Raw genomic sequence first — 23123 nt, forward strand, 5'->3', positions numbered from 1 at the left:
TACGGAGTGTCGTCGTAACGAATCGTACTTGCTGGTTCGTAAAAAGCTGCTTCAATCCGTATGGACTTCGTGTTCCGAATGCGATTTGTACGTATTTCTAAGTCGTATGGTCTTTCGTATGATTCGTACGGAGATATGCTTTGGGTTTGAATAGTACTTCATCGTACGTACGGGGACGTTGGAGGTGTACGATTCGTACAGAAAAATGCTCCGTACGGCTATTCGTAGGGGATTTTACCAAATCGGAATCAACCCCTATGTGTGGGTTGTGGGGTTTATAGGGGTGAAAGGTGGGAAGTAATTTATTTTCAATTAATGAATAATTGAATGTTGAATAATATTAATTAATTAATTGATAATTAATTGTGGTAATTGTGTAATTTTTTGGATGGGGTTGTGGTGCTAAAAGGGGTAGAGGGTGGGAAGTATTTTTTTATTAATTAATAATTAGTTGTTAATTAACATTAATTAATTAATTGATAATTCATTACGGTAATTGTTTTTTTAGGTGCAGGTTGTGGGGTTAATAAGGGCAAAGGGAAAGAAGTAATTCTTTTTTAATTAATTAATCATTAGTTGATAATTAACATTAATAATTTAATTGATAATTATGTTAATTGTTTAATTACATTTTTTGGCTGTGTGGGTTTTGGGTTTATAGGGGTAAAGGGGGGAGTAAAGATTTTACTTAATTTATAATTAGTTGTGACATAAAATTAAAGGTAATTTTTATTGTGTAATTAATGTTTTTAAAGTTTATTTTTAGGTGCGGATGTAAGGATTATAGGGGTAAACGGTGGGAAGTTAATTAATTTTAGTGAATTATAATTTGGTTTTTAATTAATAATATTTGTTTAATTGATAATTATTTTAATTGTGGAAATAAATGTTTTTTTGTACATTTTAGATGTAAGTTCTGGGTTCTTTAGCGGTATAGGGTAGGAAGTAAATCAATTTTAAGCTATTCATATTTTTTTAATTAATAATTATTATTAATTTAATTAATTATGTTGTGTGTTTTGTGGGAGTATATTGTGGGAAGTACATTATTTATACTTAATTAATGAAAATTAAATTGTTGATGAATATTTATATTAATAGTGTAAATATTTTTTTAGGCGCAGGTCGTGACTTTTGTGGTGCTATAGTGTGGGATCTAACTAAACTACATTTATGTAATAATTAATGCTTTTGTTAATAAATAATTTCTAAATACAAATATTTATTTGTACGAAAATCATTTTTGTATTTTATTTATAATAATATTTGAAGGTATTTGTGATATGTATTTAACATTATAATATGTTTTTATTTTTTTTATTTTTAAATATATATATTTTTTCCCAACATATTCATGTATTTTTTTGTTTACTTTGTTTTTAAAATATTTTTATTTTGTTGAAGATATTTTGATTGTTTTTACTGTTGAACTGACTAGAGTGGGAATAGCCCATTTTACCCCTCCGCTATCCAACACTTTCCCTACTGTTGCATTTACTGGAGTGGGAATAGTAAATTTTACCCCACCGCAATCCAACACTTTCCCTACTGTTGTACTGACTGGAGTCAGAATAGTAAATGTTACCCCTCTGCAATCTAACACTTTCCCTACTGTTTTACTGACTGGAGTGGGAATAGTAAATTGTACCCCTCTGCAATATAACACTTTCCCTACTGTTGTACTGACTGGAGTAGGAATAGTAGTTTTTACTCCTCTGCAATCCAACATTTTCCCTACTGTTATACTGACTGGAGTGGGAATAGTACATTTTACCCCTCCTCAATCCAATGCTTTCCTTACTGTTGCACTGACTGGAATTGGAATAGTAAATTTTACCCCTCCACAAACCAACACTTTCCATACAATTGCACTAAATGGAGTGGGAATATTAAATGTTACCCCTCCTTAATCCAGCGCTTTCCCTACTGTTGCACTGACTGCAATGGGAATAGTAAATGTTACCCTTCCACAGTCCAGCGCTTTCCATACTGTTGCCCTGACTGGAGTCGGAATAGTAAAGTTTACCCTTGCGCAATCCAGCGCTTTCCCTACTTTTGCACTGACTGGAGTGGGAAGAGCAAATTTTACCCCTCCGCAATCCAATACTTTCCCTACCGTTGCACTGACTGGAGTGGGAATTGCTTTTTTTTTTGTTAATTATACATTTTATTGTTGTGTTAAGTGTAGTGAGAATAGTAAATTGTAACATTTCGTAATCTTATATTTTATGTAATTTTATATCCATTGTAGTTAGAATAGTAAATCTTATTTTTGTGTGGTGTAAAATATTTTATTACTGTTGTATTGTTTTAGGTGGGAGTAATTATGTTTCTATTTATTTAGTTTAAAAATGTTTTTTTTCATGTGGAGGGAAATGTGTATATATATATTTTAATTTGTAATCATTTATTTCATGTTGCAATTTATATAATTTTGTTTTTGATTTAGTATAATAATAATCATTTTATAATTTTCAATCTTTATTGTTTGCAACTTATTTTTAAGTAAATTGTAAAATACGTGTGTTGTTTAATTTTTATTTTAAATTAAATTGATTCTTTTTTTATACTTTATGTTTTTGGTATATTTAAATATATTGACATATATTTTTGATAATGTGCTATTTAGGTTTTTTCAAATTATATTATTAATTTTATATTTTTTATATATGCATAATGATATATATATGTGTGTGTGTGTGTGTGTTTACATTTTTTTTAAAGTGCATTTATTGTATTTGTTAAAATATCCATTTCATTTTTTTATTATTGTTAGTAATTAACTTATGTTTATTTTAATATTTTAAATTATATATATATATATATATATATTGTAAATGTGATATTTAATACAGCTATATTATTGTAAACTATATATTTTTTTCAATATTTTTGTACTTACCTGTTTAGGTATAGGGAGTCAACATTTTTGCATTCTATAGTTTTACCTCGATATGTTTTACATCTATATTTTTGTGGTCGATATTCTGTTGGTTAACCCTTCAGAGTGGCTTACAAAAGGGAACAAGGGTAGGGGAGTGTTGAGATACAGAAGGGAATGAGAGGTGGACCGTATGGTGCTACCCTTAGCTTGACAAATAAAACTTTTTAAGAGGGAAGCTGCAGAAAAATGAGAGTCCCTGGGAGGAGGGCAAAAATTAAAAGGAGACGTTCATGAAGGTGGAAGTAAAGGAGAAATGTGGAAGCCAGGATTCAACCCTGCATAAAATTACAGTTAGCAGGAAGTAAAATCAAACACTGGCAATGCAAATAAGTCTTGTCTTTGTAATGCGAGTGCCGAGCTGTTGGCTTTGCCAGTGTTTGTCTCTAAAGTATTGCTTAGAAAACATTTTTTGTAATTCAAAATAATGGATGAAAATCAAACACGTGGCTTATTGTATTTCAGAACTGTACATTGAATTCAATGTTTTGAGCCTTTACAAATGTCATGATTTATGTTTTTTATACTTTTCAATCAGGAAACTCTAAATACTCTTTCAAAAGAATGAGAAAGTGTCAGAATGTAAAGGGAAATGTATGCCAAGGCCACATTCACTTTTTACAGGTTCCACCCTTTTGGTTATCTGTAGTGGCCCAGGGAGCTGACTTATGAGCTGTCAAGAAGTGTCATGCTAAGCCAGAGCTTTCCAAACTGTGTGTCCCGACACAGTACTGTGTCACCTGCATGTGGTGTGTGTCGCGAGATGACACCAGTATCAAGGGCACTTATGACATAACTGCTGCTAATTAAGAGGCATTCCTTTGAAAGAGTGTCTCGGTGTTTGCCGCAACAGCGTGGACTCTGAGACACTCTGCTCTATGGGGGCCAGGCGATTCACAACAAAGCCTCATTAACAAGTAAAGGGCCTTTTAAAGACCTGCGAAGTAGCAGCTGTGTGTGTGTCCAGAAAGCTGGGGTGAGGTGACAGAGGGTGAGAGACAGAGGGTGACAGGCAGAGAGTGACAAGCAGAGGGTGAAAGGCAGAGGGAGGGAGACAGAGGGAGGAAGACAGAGAGAGAGGGAGACTGAGAGAGGGAGACAGAGAGGGTGAGAGGGAGGAAGACAGGGACGGAGACAGAGGGACGGAGACAGAGGGATGGAGACAGAGGGAGACAGAGAGAGGCAGAGAGGGAGACAGACAGAGGGAGGGAGACAGACAGAGGGTGACAGACAGAGGGAGGGAGACAGAGAGGGAAACCGTGGGAGACTGAGAGAGAGGGAGACATGGGGAGGGAGTCCGGGATAGACAGAGGGAGAGGGAGACAGAGAGAGGGAGACAGAAGGAGGGAGACAGAGAGAGAGGGAGACAGGGGGAGACAGAGAGAGAGAGACAGAGGGAGGGAGACAGAGAGACGGAGACAGAGGGACGGAGACAGAGATAGGGAGACAGAGGGAGACAGACAGAGGGAGACAGACAGAGGGAGGGAGACAGAGAGAGACAGATAGAGAGAGGGAGACAGACAGAGATAGAGACAGGGACAGGCAGAGACAAATAAAGGCAGAGACAGGGACAGGGGCAGACAGACAGAGGCAGAGACAGGCAGAGACGGAGAGGGAGACAGAGGGAGGAGATAGGGACAGACAGAGACAGGGACAGACAGATAGAGGTAGAGACAGGGACAGGGACAGGCAGAGACTGAGACAGACAGAGGCAGCGGGCGAGAAAGAGAGGGAGACAGAAGGTGACAGATGGAGAGGGGGAGACTTAGAGAAAGAGACAGAGGGAGGCAGAGGGAGACAGTCAGGGGGGACAGAGGGAAAGAGAGGGAGACAGACAGAGGGAGGGAGACAGAGAGAGAGGGAGACAGAGAGGGAGACATAGGGAGGGAGACAGAGGGAGACATACAGAGGAAGACAGAGGGAGAGCGAGGGAGACTGAGGGAGGGAGACAGAGGGACAGAAACAGAGGGAGACAGAGGGCAACAGACAAAGGGAGACAGACAGAGGGAGGGAGACAGACAAAGGGAGGGAGAGAGACAGACAGAGGGAGACAGACAGAGGGAGGAGGGCGACAGAGGGAGGGAGGCAGAGGGAGCGAGACAGACAGAGAGAGACAGAGGGAGGTAGACAAACTGAGGGAGACAGGCAGGGACAGAGAGAGGGAGAGGGAGGGAGACAGAGGGAGAGAGAGGGAGGGAGACAGAGAGAGAGACAGAGAGACAGGGAGGGAGACAGATAGAGAGAGACAGGAGCAGGGAGACAGAGACAGACAGAGATAGAGACAGAGACAGACAGAGACGGTGACAGACAGAGACAAATTGAGGTAGAGACAGTGACAGGAGCAGACAGACAGAGACAGACAGAGACGGAGAGGGAGACAGAGAGAGGGAGACAGGGACAGACCAACAGATAGAGGCAGAGACAGGGACAGGCAGAGACTGAGACAGGCAGAGATAGAGAGGCAGAGAGGGAGACGAAGAGGGAGAGGGAGACAGAGGGAGAGAGAGAGAGAGGGAGAGAGGGTGACAGAGGGAGGGAGGGAGACAGAGAGAGAGGGAGACAGAGAGAGAGAGGGAAACAGGGAGGGAGACAGAGGGAGGGAGACAGAGGGAGACCGACAGAGGGAGACAGACAGAAGGAGATAGAGGGAGAGGGAGGGAGAGGGAGACAGAGGGAGAGGGGGACAGAGAGAGAGAGAGATGGAGAGGGAGGGAGACATAGGAACGGAGACAGAGGGAGGGAGACAGAGGGACAGAAACAGAGGGAGACAGAAAGCGGGAGACAGAGAGCGGAATACAGAGAGCAGGAAATAGAGGGAGACAGAGAGAGCGAGACAGAAGGAGACAGACAGGGGGAAACAGAGGGAGAGAGAGGGAGGGAGACAGAGGGAGAGAGAGGGAGGCAGACAGAAAGAGGGACACTGTTAGAGAGTGATAGGGGAGACAGACAGAGTGAGTGAGAACCCCCACGAACCCCCCTTAGGTGGTTCGGGCTCGCTTACTACGCTTGCTCGCTATACTGCCTTACTGTGTCCCAAAATGATGCATCTCCAAAAAGTGTGTCACCAACATGAAAAGTTTGGAAAGCTGTGTGCTAAGAACTCCTTCTTTCTCATACGCCAGGTTAGTGAGTGCAGAAGATGGCCCTTTCCCCAGTGCCATTGAAGCTTTTGTGTGCCAAACCTTGTACTTTCATGCTTTATGTGGAATGCAGGAGATAACACAAAAACAAACCTTAAAGTATAACCCTCAGCCATATCTGAACGTATATATACATGTTGCTGTGGTTTTACAGACAGGCTGGGGACAAGCACAGTGTGGAGAGGAACGTATTTGAGGGGGAGAAGCAGCACCTGAAGTAGAGAGCTTCAAAACACATGCACTCTAATGGAGTGCTGAATGAAAAAGAAACAAAGTAGTTCCCTGAATGTGAGCAGTTGAACGATACAAGCCAGGCAATCAAAAGGATGGTAAAGATGCTCTGCTACAGGAGAGGGACAAAAACAAGAAGAGGAAGGCAAGCTATTGAATAAGAAGTAAGCAAATGAGAGTGACAATAAAGTCAGTCGTTAAAAGTGGGCAGGCTGTGATTTTCAGCAATAACAGATCACCATGCCACCCCAGTTTGTACCCAGCCATCTGCAAATCAGTCTCGACCCTGCTCCTCGTGGGAACAGTCCAGCCTGAACAGCCAGGCCTGGTCCTCCCTGGACCAGAAAGAAGCATCCTTGGACCAGTTTTGGGGTATCACCCCTCATCAGCCGGGCTAGCTTGAATGTAGTGGCACAGTGAGCAAGGAACCATGTCTGGGCAAACCCTTGGCCACTTAGTGCGTACAGAGCAAACACAACAATATGATGGGCGGAATGCGGTTCTGCATTCTGTCCATCAGTTGTGTGTCTTTTGCTTTCACGCCCTAAGTGAGCCAGGTATGCCCAGACGTCGGTCTCGGGCTCACTATGCCACTGTATTCAAGCTAGCCTGGCTGATGAAGGGTGAAACCCTACAACTGGTCCCAAAATGCTTGTTTCTGGTCCAGGGATGACCTGGCCTGGCTGTTCAGCCTGGATTGTTTCTATGAGGAGCAGGGTCACAACTAATTTGCATATGGCTGGGTCTAAACTGCGGTGTCATGGTGAACAAAAGACTGATGGATTTACCACAGATCTCTTGACTGGGGGTGAATGTTTGATTTGTTACGCATTCCGTCCATCATTTGTGTGTCATATGAAGAAGATAGACATATCATTGCTTCTGGAATATAGGCAGCACACCAACAGTTACAGGTAAACACAAGCAACTGATGCAACCCAAGCCAAGAAAGCCCCCTATGGAACACCTTCGCAGGCTTTCTCTCCCTGTGGGAGGATTTGGGAATAATGGATTTGTTTATGTTGCAGCTGTAGGGACATGAAGAGACGGAGAGAAATATGGCATAGGCATGACGCACCCAGACCAAATATAATTTGCTGAAACTATCTCTAGGTTTTTTTGCCTCGTTTTCGGTGGTATTGCCGCTAGCACCTCTTAGACACGCGGCAAACCTGGACGGGGCGTGCTATCAGCGCGGTGTCTGCATCCACTCCCCTCAAAACACAAGGGGTGAAGTTGTCCTCACTTCCTTTCAACCATGCCCCTCTACTCGAAAGGATGGGCTGGTGTAAAATGATCAGAGACCCGCAGCCCCCTTCCCATCAATAAAAGGACCGTGACAATGGAGGGACATCCTCCCCAGCACTCCTCGCCCCTTTTCAGATGGTAATGTGATACAAGCATCTAGATTGTAAACCCCTAAAGACGAAGGAAGACCCCTCCCCTTTTTTTTCATTCCGTGCTGTCATTACCAACGCCGACCCTTACAGATGCATCACCCTCCCTCGCTCAATCAGAGCCTGGAAACAGGCCCCGACTGTCGCAGCCACCGCCCAATCAGGCGGCCCGCGCGCGTCCCCGCCCACATCTTGTCTGTTTGAAAAAAAAAGGCTCAAGGGTGTGATTTACTCTTTGTTTGTGATGCTCCCCCGGCCCCTCCTCCTCCTCGCTGCTGCTTTGTCTTCCCCTCTTTCATGTCTGGAGAGCGGCTGGGGGTGAGGGAGGGGTGGGGTTCTTAAGGCCGCGCAGGGGGTGGTGGCACATCACACAGACCTGCAGCCGGGAGGGGAGGAGAAGGCGAGCCGAGGAAGGAGGAACAGGGAGCAGCAGCTGCCTTTTCCAGGGGCTCAGCTGCTCACCGGAGGAGGAGGAAGGCATCAGCCCCTCGGACTGGATGCTCGCTCATTTTCCATAATAGGATCATTTCTGGATTAGGGGCTCACCCAAGTTATTCCTTAAACCGTGATTGGCGGGTCCCGAGGCCGCCGCGCTCTGTGGTGCACCTTTGATTGATGCACGGTCCGTGGTGTACACTCCCTGCTTCCTCCCGGCCGATGCTCCCACCCTGCCGGGTTTCCGGTTTTGCCCCAGGCTCCCTCTGGACTCTGGTACGAGAAGATCTCGGGAGGAGGACAGTTTAGCCGGGAGGACTCGGGACGTATTTTGGGGATTTTATTAAACCAACGAGGTCTCTCCCCCCAGCGGCTCTGGGAGGAATCCTGACCCGGTCCGGCCATCTCAGACGTGTGTCCGGCCGTGGGGGTCGACCTGTTGCGGCTCATCGGTCCGGCTACCCTTACCACAGCGCATAGAAACCTGTCCGGACGCTCAAGAATTCGATTTCCTCTTCAGACAGCCTATAGGGTGGACTCTTCGGAAGAAGGGTGTTTGGCCCTTCAGTTGGTCGTGGGACACCCCCGCCGCCTACGAAGAAGAGCTGCTCGAGAAAACTTTTGGCAGCGCGAGTTGGCGGCGCCGGCTCTCCAAGTGAAGCAGACATGAAGCTGAGGAGGGCGGCCCTACTGCCCCTATGGGGTTTGCTCCTAATCCAGGTGCGCTTCTATATGTCGATATGCATTATGTTATGAGGTGTTTGTTTCATGTGAGTGTTTTGTTTGTAGTCATTCCTGGGAGGTGGTTTATTGAAGGGGGAGAGCCGCTTATTGTTGCTCAGGCTTTTAAAATTCTTTTAATGGCCCGTAGTCTTGGGGTTTCTACTTTTTCCACCTTTTTTTTTTATTTGTACTTTTTTGTTTTGCGAAGTATTACCTTTGACATCCTAAGTCACAACGTTGTGCGGGCGTTTGATAAACAGTACATGTCTAAAGACGTATTTAAATTTTAAATCTGTCTTTAAGTATAAGTTATTTTGACCTGGCGCAAGTGTGCATAGAGGTGAAATAGCATCTGCTTTAATGATCTATAGAACCCGGTGTGCACAGTTGTAATTCCAGCAGGGTCGACCGAACCTTTCTACCTTCAGGGGAAGGGGGAGTAAAAACAACTGAGATAGGTAATACAGGGTGTTGTAGCGGTTAGAGGTGGTTCACTTTTGTGGTGGGCACTATATACGTGGTCTATTATCACTTAAAACCAAAATATGTATAGTATAGTATAACACAAGGTATGTGCTGACGTCAGTGTGGGTCCATGCGTTCCAAAACCACCAGGAGAGCAGGAAGGGTGTTTCTGTTACCAGATTTGGGAAATGGGGGGGGGGGGGGGGGAGGGGGCTGTTACACTGTACACAATATTGATGAGTATTCCACTGGTATCAAGTTTTCGGGGCCACATGTGTGCTGTTCTGTCCAGTTCGAGGTGGAGTATTGGATCTAGCACTGTCAGCCGCGTGTCGACTATTGTGCCCCCCCCCCCTGTTAAACATCTGGAATGCAGTGCCTGGTTAGGCGGTGCACGTGGACAGTGTTTTGCCCATTTTGGAGGAGTGTCGTTTTCGAGTTCCTCGTCTTTAGTATTGCGTCCAAATGTGAAGGCCACCTAAAGAATTCGGCCCAGTTATGAAGTGCACATCTGTAATTGTATCCACTCCCACGGCGCACATCGTGTTGTGGTGTGGCCAGTTCCAAAGAGCACATCCGGAGAGTCACGTCCAGTCCTAAGATGCACATCTGGAGTGTTGTGTCCAGTTTGAAGATGCACATCTGGAGTGATGTGTCCAGCTCTGTCTGATGCGGGTATCTGAAGTATTGTGTCCAGTTGTGGATGTCTGTCGGCTGTAATGTGCAGCCCAGAGGTGCGCATCTGGGGACTGAGTCTACTTTCAAGATGTACATCGCGAGTCAAGAGTGCAGTTCCGAAGTTCACATCTGGGGTATCGTGTGAGGTGAGTTCTTAGCTCAGTGGGCAACCCCCAAGCAGACAGGGGGCAGAAGGCAGATAATTCACCCACACCCCATCAGGACAGACGCAGGCACAGTCAGGTAGTGCCTCCGGGTACACAAGGGTAAAGCTGGTAGGGCAGCGGCCTCCGGGACGGCCCAGTTCGAGCAGCTCAGCCTCTGAGAAGCCCTGGGTTCAAGCGTTTGATAACTGCCACAGTTTACAACCAGCTATCTAGGCTGTCCGAGAGTGAGCTAATTGGTAGCGGGTGGGGGCAATATGGTGGCGATTACGGGCAATGGGAGGGGCACAAACAGACACAGGCAGAGGCTTTGATGTTCGAATTAGGAGGGGGAGGGGTATGACCCAGCAGACCAGGAGAAGGAAGAAACGGGGGGACACTGGACAGTTTAATGTCATTCATAATATTAGCAGGCGTGGTGGCCTCTTAGGGGCCTTAACCCCCCACCGCCTCCCCCAAAGCTGCTAGAGGACATTCGTTTCCACTGGAGGCACTGAATTCCGAGCTACGAGCTTCTTCGAGTCTCGGCTCCGTTTGATCCTGTGCACGTCGTGTTTTCTTCCTGGCTTGATACAACGGCTCTCGCCTGCACAAAGTTCTAATACTTATATGAATGTTTCCATTTAATAAATGCATTGATCTGGCCTGCGTATCCCTTTCACACAGGAGGACAGACAACACACTGGTCAAAGAACATGTGTTACTGGTTCCCCCAGGCGTGTCTAAGCGACACGAAAACGACCAAATGTGAACTGAACATTTCACTCCAGCGCGTGCTTTACCGTCACACTTAATTATTGTAGTCCGTAAAATGCCCGTCGCCGGCCTGTTTCAGTTCTATTTCCTGCGCTGTGCACGTCCACGTGCACCACAGGATCGCGGAACATGTCTGCACGCATGCCCTCGAGACACACAGGTCGCTCTTTACCGAGGCCCACTCACTGTCTCCCTCCCTGGTGTACAACTTTAAGAAAATGCCCGTCTCTGCGCCTCAACAGCTCTGTTCCAGACTGTGTCTAATCTGCTTTACTCCTTCTAAAGGCGCTGGCTGCAGAGTGCTCCAGATGTGAGCTCAAGGCATGACCGCACAAGTCCATATGTGGCTCGAGGAGCGCTCATGGTATCTAGCCCTGCTCCCTGTCCGTGGCACCATACTCCAGATGTGCAATGAAAGCTGGGCCCTGTGCTCCTGAATGTCAGGACAGGGCACCATACTCTGGATGCGGCCTACCATACCGGACTCCATGATCCAGGTGTGGCAGCTGCGACTGATGGGCCTATGCCAGATGTGCATTTAAAATTAGGGCGCCATACATGCCCCAGAACGGTAGAAAACGACACAATACTGTCCTGCGTAAGGAACTACTTACAGATTCAGGCATGGCACCCAAGACTGGCCGCCATGTTCTAATCAAGATGTTTGCTTACAAATGGCAGTCATACTTCTGATAGGGCCCGCGGGACTGCACGCAATGCTTTAAGCGTGGCACCCACAACTGACCGTCATATTTTTATTTATTTTAAAAGTTTTATATAGCGCTGGCTTGACCCGTGGGTATCAGAGCGCTTTACATACACACTGTAAAAAACAGAAGGACATTGCATTACATAGTAGGGAGGCGGTAAGGAAGCAAAACCGAGATAAAAAATACAATATTAAAAATAGGTAAACAGGGCAGGGGAGGGAGAGAAAACAAACGAAGGTGGCTAACACAGACCGGTCACCAACTATCCTTGAATGTCAAGTGAGAGGGGAGTCAACTCGGATATTAAAGTCTAGGTTAGTTGACGTTGGTCAGGAAAGTATTTGTTGAGGAGATGGAGTTTCAGGCCCCTTTTAAAATAGGAGACGGAGGGGTTGCCATATGCTAGATGTACGCCATACTGGACACAGTGATCCTGATGTGGCACCATGACTGGCCGCCATATTGTAGATGTTCACATACAGCTGGGCGACATGCTGTAGAACAGGATGCAGTTCTCACAAGGCAGGCCTGCGGAACTGGCTCACTACTTAAGTGTGGCCAGCAGAAACAGACGCTATACTTGGATGTGAGTGGCAGAACTAGACACAATGCTCGGGGGAAGACCCAGTTCTCCAGCAACTGGGCACAGTATTTGGGTGTCGACACAGTACTTCTACCCTTTTATGATTTTAACAAATCGAATAAAAAGTATCGCGTACACCTTCAGTACTTCAACGTGGCATTAAGAAATGGACCAATTATGTTCCAAACGCGGCATTCAAAAGTGCCGATGATAGCCGATGATATCGGGCGTGGCCTGTAGAACTGGACACAATAGCCCAGACTGGCTCCAAGAATTCTTAGTGGCCTGCAGCTCTTTATACAGTCAATCAATCAGGAGTTTGCTAAAGCGAGACTACTCACCAGTGAGGGTCTCAAGGCGCTAGGGGTGTGTGGGGGGGGTGCAGGTTCCATTCCATCAAGGAGGGGGTCTGTCGAAGAGCCAGGTTTTGAGGTTTCTTGTGAAGATGGGGAGCGATGTTGTCTGTCTGAGGTGGAGCACGCACCTGGTTGAACTGGACACAGTGCTTGTATCTCAGGCGCAGTTTGGGACTGGGACAGAAAACTGGCCGGGGGAGGGCAAAATCCAAACGGCCCCATTAGTAAATAAAAATGTAGCCCACGTTTCCAAGTTAGGGCCGCTTTGAACTTGCAAAAAGAACATTGTATACCTGTTTTAGAAGTGTGTGGGACTGCATGCATTTGTGCCTGCCGGAGGTAATGTTTATGTTCATATTAGGGAAATCAACTTTAAAGACAGATCCACAAACTGAACTCGCTGACCAGCCCTTCCAGCACTGCAAGATTGCCCTCTAGGCCAATCAGACGCTGCTGGGGGCGTGGCGTTCGAGACATCATACTACTGGGACAGCCTGCAGAACTGGACAAGTACTAGGTACTTAGGTACTCGGGCGTGGCCTGCAGAACTGGACAAGAACTCTGTACTCTGGCGTGGCCTGCAGAACTGGACAAGTACTCTGGGCTCAAGCATGACCTGCAGCACCGGACACAGTACTCTGTACTCAGGCGTGGCCTGCAGAACTGGACAAGTACTCAGGACTGAATACAATCGTGCAAGTGTTACCTGTCGTACCTGGAGACTATACTCCAGATGTGCACTTAAATGGGTTACTTTATTCTGAACAAATCCACTCCATTTTGCCTTCCTTCCGGCCGCAGAAACCAGTTGCCTCACATCTGCGAGGTCCAAGATGCTGGCATGATGGCTCAGTGAGTTTAACACCCTTAGTCTTCGGTGTGGTCTGCTCGTAATGGGTTCGACACTGACAGGGTAACACGGGTTCCATTGCAGGTGAATTCAATTAGGCTGCCCTCCTATTTAACTAGTCCAAGACTGGGATTACTAGTGGCTGTCCACTGCCTCGCGCCTCCTTCCTTCTTGTCGCGGGGTCTGTGGCATGACAGACTCCTGCAGCCCCCCCTCTCCCCACCCCTCGCTGTACCTGTCTTACGCTTAAATTGAGCAGGTGCGTGCGTGTGGCAGGTAGCCCCAGGGGCGCAGGCAGGCCATATTCACGGCCCCGGTTCTTTGTTCTGTCCCTGAGGAGGCGTGAAGGGGGCGGTGAGCAGCAGGCGCCAGAACCAGTTGTTCCTAACAGCTGCACTGTGCTTCGCCCCCACCCCCGCCGTCCGGAGGGTTGCTACGCTTGATGGAGCTGCTGATTGCAAGGCCGCACTTCACAAACTGGGGAACACTCTGCTCTCGCGCTCCCCGATCGCATCTCGGATTAAGCAGTCACTGCTGGCTCCAGCCTCGAGATCCTCCCAAGATTACAAGGGGAGGGGGCCCGAGCAGCTCTTTCCCTCCGCGTTGCTTTCGCACCGGCGTCTACGCCCAGTTTCGCATTTATTCCTCGTAGTTTCGCGCGTTGTATGCGGATCCCAGCAGCGACTGGTTATCAGTGGGATCAGAACAGGGCTGGCACCGGGCGGGCAAGAAGCTGGCGCCGAAGGGCAGCACAGGGGGTCAGTATGAGCAGGAGGACCTAGCAAGCAGTATAGGCAGCTGGCACTGGTAGGCAGCAGGAGCACATCAGTGATGGGTAGTGTGGAAAGGTGGCATCGGTTGGCATTGTAATTTATAAGCATCGGTGTTGGGCGGTATGAGGGCGCTGCACTGGGCAGTCTGCGAAAACGGCACTAGTAGGCAGTAAGGAGGCTGGCATCGATGGGCAATAAGGAAGCTGGCACGGAGAAACAGTGTGTGCCGAACTTGCCTGTCACTCTTGGGCAGACCAGGCTGCTGGCACAGGCAGCAACTGCAATTAAGATGCACAGGTGAGCTGTGAAAAGGACGGGGTACTTTACGCTTCTATAAAGGCAGCTTACTATTACTGTTGGGGCTAGTACTATTACCCATCCTATCACCCAGAGAAGGCTGGGAATATTAAACCCCAAATACTGACGGGACAGAGTATTATTGCAACAAATCCATTTACAAAATATCAAATGACACGTTTCTATACCTATCTCATCCATATGTCATGCTATGTAATGCACCTATGTATGTAAAGAGCTCTGATACCCCCAGGTCTAGCTAGCGCTATATAAACCTATAAAATTTAATAAATAAATACAATCTCAACATATAGGTACCTTGATGCTATCTATATCTTTATGGTACGTAGCTGTGGCGTTAAGAATAGCAAATCCTACCTCCCCTTTGTGCACTTACCTTCTGTTGTTTTGTTCCTCGATATTGTGGTAACGATTTTCTGTCCTATCAATATCGGGGACTCGATATTCCCTACTACATTCTTGGCCCCCGAAGTCCGTAAGTGTCCTGAATGTAGGGGCGCTTCTGGAGTCTGCCACAGAAAATACTGTGAATGCGGCCCTATGGCACTAAAGCCGGCATTGCTCTGCTTTCTACCAGTGAAAGGCTTTCCTGGAGGAGATAAGAAAAAAATATGAAATGCAATCCACTGTATTGACTGAGCAGATTGCACGCCAATCGCATAATTGTAGGAGTAAGGGCCATATGTATCATCATCACCAATTGCGATTTCTAAATAGCGATTTTTAAGGAATCGCTATTTAGAAATCGCAAAATGGTATGTATGTAGAAAATCGCTATTTTTTAGCGATTTCCAATTATTCCTTATTTGTGAATTCGCAAATGAGGAATAATTTCCCATTCATTTCTATGGGCAAGGAGGCCCATAGAAATGACTTTGAAATAATTCTCAATTTGCGAATTCGCAATTTGCTAATTGCAATTTGAGAATTATTTCAAGGGTGCAGGGGTGTCTCAAGGACACCCTGCTGCACCCCTGAAAATTACATGTGTGTGCATATGGCGCACATACATACCCAATAGGCATGTATGTGCGTCATATGCCACCCTCACAAATGCACAATCGTGCATATTTACAAGAAGTCGCAAATTACCACCAACTACAAGTTGGTGGTAATTTGCGATTTCTAAACCTGAATTCGCAATTTTGAAAAGCATCATACATAGCATTTAAGGAATCACAAAACTGCGATTCCTTAAATGCTTAAACAAAATAAGGAATCACAATTTTTTGCGATTCCTTATTTTGCTAATTGTTCATACAATTCAAAATCGGAAAAAAGGCCGTTTGCGATTCGCTAAGGCCGAAATTCTGCGAATTTCGGCCTTAACGAATCGCAAAAGGCTTGAAGTGTAGGAAGAAGGTTGGTGGAAATTTACCATTTGTGTAGACTTCCCTGAACATTCGTGATTTTCTGAATCCCCAAAAAGTTAGAAAGTTTCTCATGTCGTAGACAGAAGCATTGGAGCGGATTCACTTTTGAAAATGTTTTTAGTTGTCTGCTGATAGTAGTCGCATAATTAAATTGTATGCAATAAGATCGATAATCTACTGTACTTACTATAATGTCTACTATAATGAAAGATATATAGGGTATTTGGTAAAGTAATATTGTAAATTCATGGGATCTGTAATCCCTGCATAAATGCAGCTCTCTAATTTCTTTATAGTCAGCGACTATTGGCTGTTAGTCGCTGATTATAATGAAAAGAAGTCGACTATTGTGAGTTAGGATAGCACCCAGGAGCTGATGTCAAAGGCTGGTCAGGTCAAGGAGCATAATTAAAGCAGCTGTTTAAAGCAACAAAGGGAACTTTACTTTTCTTTCTTTGCTCTCCTTTAATAAATTATAATGACAAGCGGAGAGAATATATTTATTTTTGGCATTCCTTAGATAGAGAAAAACTATAATCTTTCTGTATGTTTTTACACAGTCTGAGCTACTGCACCTTTTTTTAACTGACTTGTATTGAACTTGTTTCAAATATCCTTTGGAACAAATACATATCTAACAGGCTTTTGATTTATTTAATTTTGCTCTAGAGGTTTTATTTTCATTTTTTTTTTTGTGTTTGCAAACATGCTTGCATTTTCATATGAAAGAGCTACACACAGTAGCAGTCCCTGGTATTGTGAAGTGGTGGGGCGGGGAAATATTAACTAAAGAAATAAAATTATAAATATTAAAATGACACTTTCGTTCTTCGGTGGCCGCCGCCCTGCTCCTGATCCTCGCGCCTTTGTCGGGAGCGTGCTGCAACTGTGCAGGCTCCCAGCTCCCAATGTCAGCGCTGCCCAAATGCTGGTAATGCTATTCCGAGCATGTCAGTAGTGCCGGGATTAGTCCGAGCACCTTGGCGCTCAGACATGGCCTGTGTTGGTTTCTCCACCTAGCTGTACAACACAGCTAGGTGGAGAAAGGGTAAGTGCGCATGTAAGTTTGGCAGCTCCAGAGGGCCGGTCAAACCTTCATGCGCACATGGCAGCACCCACCACTCCTCCCTGGTGCTGCAGTGTTGTGATGAATGCCCCCACCCCTCCCTCGATACACAGCCTGTAGGACAACAAATACAATTATAATACAAATGTTTTATTATAATTTAATTTTTGTTGGTTGCCTCTGCTGGCTTTCAGCAGGGGGGAGGGGGCTGGGGGAGGACGCTCCTCCGCCATAACAGAGGAGCCGCCGCTGGCTACTTACATGGTTTGTGGGAAAGGGGATGGTGAGCTCATGTATTATATGGGCTAATGGACCCCCTTCCGTACATGATAAAGATATTGCAAGTCACCTTGGAGTTCCATAGCCATATAAAGGAGCTTGGCCGTCAGTCTCGTTCCTCTATATCGTTATGGAACTCCACTGTGACTTGCAATATCCTTATTATAATGTACGTCAGGGGAGTATTTCATCCCTCATATTATACTTTGTATTTTCATTCAACTTAGTCAATTAAGTTACATAGTTACTATACCTGTAATGCTAGTAAACTTGTTTTTTCTCAGTAGAGGAACCCTTTTCCATCTCCCATGAAATATGGGATGTAATCGGTTCCCTTTTCCTCCATTAAAAGAAACAACCTGCATAAATATTTGTGAACATCTACAAACTTGCAACTCTGTGTGTCCTAGCCATCTCTTCCCCCAGCCAGTCACGCTTCCTCACCACTGAACCCAGGTTGTGGATAATCCACCACTCTAGGGCATTGTCTGCAATGGGAAGTTCCTCCTGCAGGCGTAAATGTGCACAGATCCTAAATCTATTACACAGAATATTTGCATTTACTCCTCATCTCGCTCCTTTTGTACTAAAGTTACACTTATCAGTGTTATGTTATATTATTGGCATAATAGCATAGGTCAGCTATATCATTTTAAAAGGGAAGCATCCTTTACAACGCAACTTTTACCACGCAGTGCCTTTACATCGCAACTTTTACAACGCAAACCATTACAACGCATTGCGCTCTAGGATAGGGAATAGATTTAATTTACTATCCAACACCTTCCCTACTATCCACGGGGACTGGAGTTGGAATAGTAAATTAAACTATTCACTATCCAGCACCCCACAACACTATGCGTTGTAAAGGCATGCGTTGTAAAACTTGCGATGTAAAAGCATGCATGGTAAAAGCATGCGTTGTGATGTCATACATCCATTTTAAAAAATCTTCATTTTCAGACTTTTCATTTAAGCAACACATAACAAAGGAGCGTTACAAATTCCTTAACTCCATATCACAGTTATCGCACATTTTGAGTTAAGGCCAGCTTCTTCTATGGTATAGCCTTCAATTTTTTTGTAAAATCAACAACATTTTATCTAATATGACATAACAGCCAGCACCAACCTTTACTGCTAATGTCGTTCCAGAGTAAGTAAAGTTTCAGAGTTTGTATAGTTTCATAGTTACATAATTCAATTACAGTTAGTATAAGTACATGGCTGATAAGGCTGCAGATATAATCAAAAGAATGTAGTACTGTTAAAGAGATATGCTTGTTACAGTTGCACGATTAGCATGCACATAGCATTAGTATGTTTATAGAGTTACATTGGCTAGCGAAAGTTGTTAATTAGTTACATAGTTTCATAGCGTTAATATAGTTGGTGTTACTTGGTATAGTTACTGAGTGTGATAGTTATTTACACAGCTAGTGTAGTTACACCAGTAGTATTTTTGCACAAACACGATAGGTTCAAACTTATATAGTAGTTATAAATGTTACAGAGTTAGTATTGGTGCAGAATTACATACTATAGTTGGATAGATACATAGTAAAGCTACATAATTTGTATAGTTAGTTTGTGATGGCTAGTTACGCGGTTCGCATAGTTATGTTATGTTATTAATGGTTTTATATAGCGCTCAGCTACTCCGAGGAGTGTCCCGGCGCTTTAAGAAAACCCGAAGCGGCTGTTGGGAGCAGAGGAGGGACAGGAAACTATTGAACAAAGAGCCAGGACTTTAACTCTTTCCTGAAACTTAACCAATTCGAGGCTTTCCTCAAATGAGCTGGCAAGGAATTCCATAACTTAGGTGCCAGAAAACGGAAGGAGCGGCCCCCAATCCGAGTCCGACGTATGGATGGAACACGTGCCAAGGTCAGAGAGGCTGACCTCCGCGTTCTGGCCGGCATGTAGAAAGCCAGTCGCTTTCTAATGTATTTTGCTCCAGAGTCGTGCAATGCCTTGAAAGCGAGTGTAAGTGCCTTGAAGGCCACCTGTTTCTTAATAGGGAGCCAATGCAATTTTTCCAATAGCTCTTTTGCGCTGGTTCTACGATGGAGGCCATAGATGGCTCTAGCAGCCGCATTCTGCACTACCTGTATGCGCGATAACAAGTAATCAGGCATGCCCAGGTAGAGGACGTTGGAATAATCCAAACGGGAGCCTATCAAGGCCTGCACGGTGACATTTCGATGCGCAAGAGAGAGCATAGGAAGACATTTCTGTTTTCAAAATGCCAAAACACTTTCCAACAAGACCTAGGATCTGAGGTTTCAGAGTAAGACCCTCATCGATCAGCACACCCAGATTCTTTACCTTGGAGGAGACAGATAGAGGAAACATGGCAGGAGGCCACCAAGACTGCCATCTGGGATCGGCGGAACAGCCAAAAAACAGCAGCTCCGATTTATCGGAGTTGCATTTGCGGCTATGATGTTCAAACCACTCAAACACTGCCCCCAGGCAGCCTCTGATCTCCACGCTGTCAAAATCAGAGCCCCTCTTGCAGGTGAAGAGAAGCTGGGTGTCATCAGCGTAAGAAACAATCTGGGCTCCGAAAGACTCTGCCAAGGCCGCCAAGGGTGCCAGATGTTAAAAAGGGTGGGGCTCAGGACAGAGCCCTGACGCACCCGACCTCCGATGGCGGCATTTCAGCAGAGAACGGAAGGGCCCAGACCGTTTGGCGGCGGCCCGCTAAGAAGGACTTAAACCAGCTGAACACCGCTCCCCGTAGTCCGATCTCCCAGAGTCTTAAAAGAAGACCGCCATGGGGAACGGTGTCGAAGGCCGCCGACAAATCCAGCATCACCAGCATGGCCTTTACACCCTCATCTAACACCTCACGGATGGCATCGGTGACTTCAAGGAGCGGTCTCCGTACTCATATTGGCACGGAAACCCGACTGAGTGTCATGAAGGATGTTATTACATTCCAAGAAGTTGGAGAGCGAGATGTGGACATGCTTCTCCACCACTTTTGCCAGTGATGGGAGAAGGGAGATGGGCCGGTAATTGGTGTAGGCCAAGGGATCAAGATTAGGCTTTTTTAACAAAGGCAAAATCAGGGCGTGCTTCCAGGCCTGAGGGACCTTACCCGTGCTCAAAGAGAGATTGAGCACCGGATTGATCAAAGGGTTGATCACTGAAGCCATTTTCCCAAGATATTTTGCCGGGCAAGGGTCAATGACCAGACAAGTCAACACAGTCTCATCCTCGTGCTTCAACACCCTGCGCATGCTCCGCAAGATCTTCAGATGGATCCCCACTGAAACCAGGAAGACCGTCACCCAAGCACTAGTCACCAGCCGACTGGACTACGGGAACACCCTCTACGCCGGAACCACAGCCAAACTTAAAAAAAGGCTCCAACGCATCCAGAAGGCCTCCGCACGACTCATCCTGGACATCCCCCGACACAGCCACATCACCGGACACCTGAGAAACCTGCACTGGCTCCCCGTCAGCAAGAGAATCACGTTCAGACTCCTCACCCACGCACACAAGGCTCTCCACGACCTGGGCCCCAAGTACCTCAACGACCGCATGACCTTCTACACGCCCACCCGCCAGCTACGATCGACCAGCCACGCACTTGCCACCGTACCACGCATCTGCAGAGCCACCGCCGGAGGAAGATCCTTCTCCTACCTGGCAGCCAAGACTTGGAACTCCCTCCCCATCCACCTTCGGCGAACCCAAGACCATCTCTCCTTCAGGAAGCAGCTCAAGATCTGGCTGTTCGAGCAGTAACATACCCCTCTTCCCCCAGCGCCTTGAGACCCTCCCGGGTGAGTAGCGTGCTATACAAATGCCCTGATTGATTGATAAAGAGATTCAGATTTGAGTCTAGAAAGAAGCTCAGAAGAAGAAGAAAGAGATAGAAAGGGAAATTCCGACAGGGAGGGCCCCTCGTCGGAAAAAGACGTATACAGAGGGAGATTAGTGTCTGGGGGTGAAATCAGATTTGTGGAGGGAAAAGAGTCTTGAATAGTTTTGATTTTGGTGGTAAAGAAATTAGCGAGATGCAGCACCCATGATTCAGAGTGAGAGTGTGTGGGCAGAACAGAGCTAGGTGAGGTAAACTCCTTTACTATAAGAAAAAATTCTTTACTAGTATCTGCGGCGGCCTGATTCTTCTGGCATGATAGGCTTTTTTCTCTAGCAAGATGTTTCTGTGGTAGAGTTTGATGGCTTCCCTATATGCAGTTTTATCTGCTACCCCATAATGCCGGCGCCATGTACGTTCCGCTTTCTTGCACCTACGCCGCTGATCGGAGAGCGAGGCCGTGAACCACGGGGCAGATGCCCGGGTGTAGGCTTTGCGAGAACTAGTCTCAGGGGCTAACACGTCGAATCTATCGACTAGCCATCTGTGCAGAATATCGAGATCGGCCTCTAAACTACCTGACAGCTGGCACAGATGAATGGAAAGAGAATGCAACAGAATGTCAGGGGATACACGATGGAAGGCTCTCGACTTTTGCCAGCGAGCGTTCTGGAGGACTGAATGAAAATGTATCTGTCACTGGGATCTGAAAGTTGACTAAATAGTGATCCGACCATAGCACCGGTTCGGGAGGAAAAACAAGTGGTATAGTGGAAAACACTTGGTCGAGAGTATGGCCTTTCTCATGCGTAGGACCGGTGATAAAAGGCGACAGACCGAGAGGAGCAGTAACATCCAGGAACTTAATGGCATCGGTATCGGTTTTAAAGTCCAAGTGAATGTTAAAGTCTCCCAGCAATAAGCAGTGGGTCGATCTCATGCATAAGGCCGAGACCACCACATGGAGATCGTCAAAAAAAGAACCCAAGCGACCAGGGGGTATATATATAAGAAGCCCTGCATACACTAGATGAGATGACAGAGATAGGGAGAAACCAAGGGATTCGTAGCCCCGAATGTCATCAGTAGTTTGCCCGAAAAGCGTTTGTCAACAATCGGAGTAATGCCACCGCCCCTGCCCGAAGTCCTATCCTTCCTAATAATAACATAGTTGGGAGGAATAGCAGTTGCTAGGTCCGGGCCTGCGGCTTCACCCAACCAGGTCTCAGTTAGAAAAAGACATATAGGGTTTGCCTCGGTCAAGAGGTTGTAGATGTCAAGGGCGTGCCTAGTAAGAGATATAGTATTGAGAAGCAGACAAGGGAAAAGTTTAGGGGGATCAATGGGAGGTGGAGAAGGCACACGAATAAGTCGCCAGCCACAGTTAAGACCTTGCTTTTTCAAGGCATGCCTCCCAGGAAAGATACTACTACAGTTGCCTGTATCGCCCCTAAGGGAGAGAAGCTTCAGCGGGGTGTAGGTGAGCATGCTTTATGAGAGCCCAAGGCGGATGGCCCCGTCCGCCTCCGGGACGCTGACGGGCGCGGACGGGCTTACCTTAGGCGCTCCTTTGGCGCGGGATAGGCGCGACCTCACAGCGCGTCCGCTGCGCGGAGGAGAGTGCCACTAATTTTTTACCTGAGCAGGCTAAGTGAGGCAGCCCGCACCACTGGTCCGCCGACCAGCATGCCTGACTCCTCCAAAAATGGCCGTTACCAAAGCAGGCAGCCTACAATTCCCGAGATACCCTGCGGCATAGTCAGAGTTATTACATTTGGAGTTACCTAATATGGTTACAGAATTGTGATAGTTAGCTAAATAGTAAAGTTCCAGAGTTAGTATATGTATAGCTGCAAAGTTGCTATTGTTACTGATCACAGTTGGTATAGTTACATAGTATAGTTAAGGTCGATAGGTACACATTAAGGCGTAGTTGCCGATTTACATCATATCGTTACAGCATTGTAAATAGTTGACCTATGAAATTAGTGTAAGTGCACACTTACTATTGTCACAGATCTACTTAGTTCATAAAGGTACGTGGTTA

The 23123-nt window shown here is 46.1% G+C and overlaps 1 protein-coding gene across 1 annotated transcript in view; it reads left to right on the forward strand.

Moving 5' to 3' along the window:
* The first annotated feature begins 7963 nt into the window (after positions 1-7963).
* LOC147685207 (tumor necrosis factor receptor superfamily member 16-like) overlaps positions 7964-23123 on the forward strand; it is an 80207-nt gene continuing 65047 nt past the window's right edge. Inside the window, exon 1 of the mRNA XM_086941118.1 lies at positions 7964-8864. Coding sequence (XP_086797244.1) covers positions 8811-8864 — 54 coding nt within the window. The 5' untranslated portion in view covers positions 7964-8810. The remainder of the gene's footprint in view (positions 8865-23123) is intronic.

The sequence above is a fragment of the Lissotriton vulgaris genome, chromosome 10 (assembly GCF_964263255.1).
Source record: "Lissotriton vulgaris chromosome 10, aLisVul1.2, whole genome shotgun sequence".
Lineage (NCBI taxonomy): Eukaryota > Metazoa > Chordata > Amphibia > Caudata > Salamandridae > Lissotriton > Lissotriton vulgaris.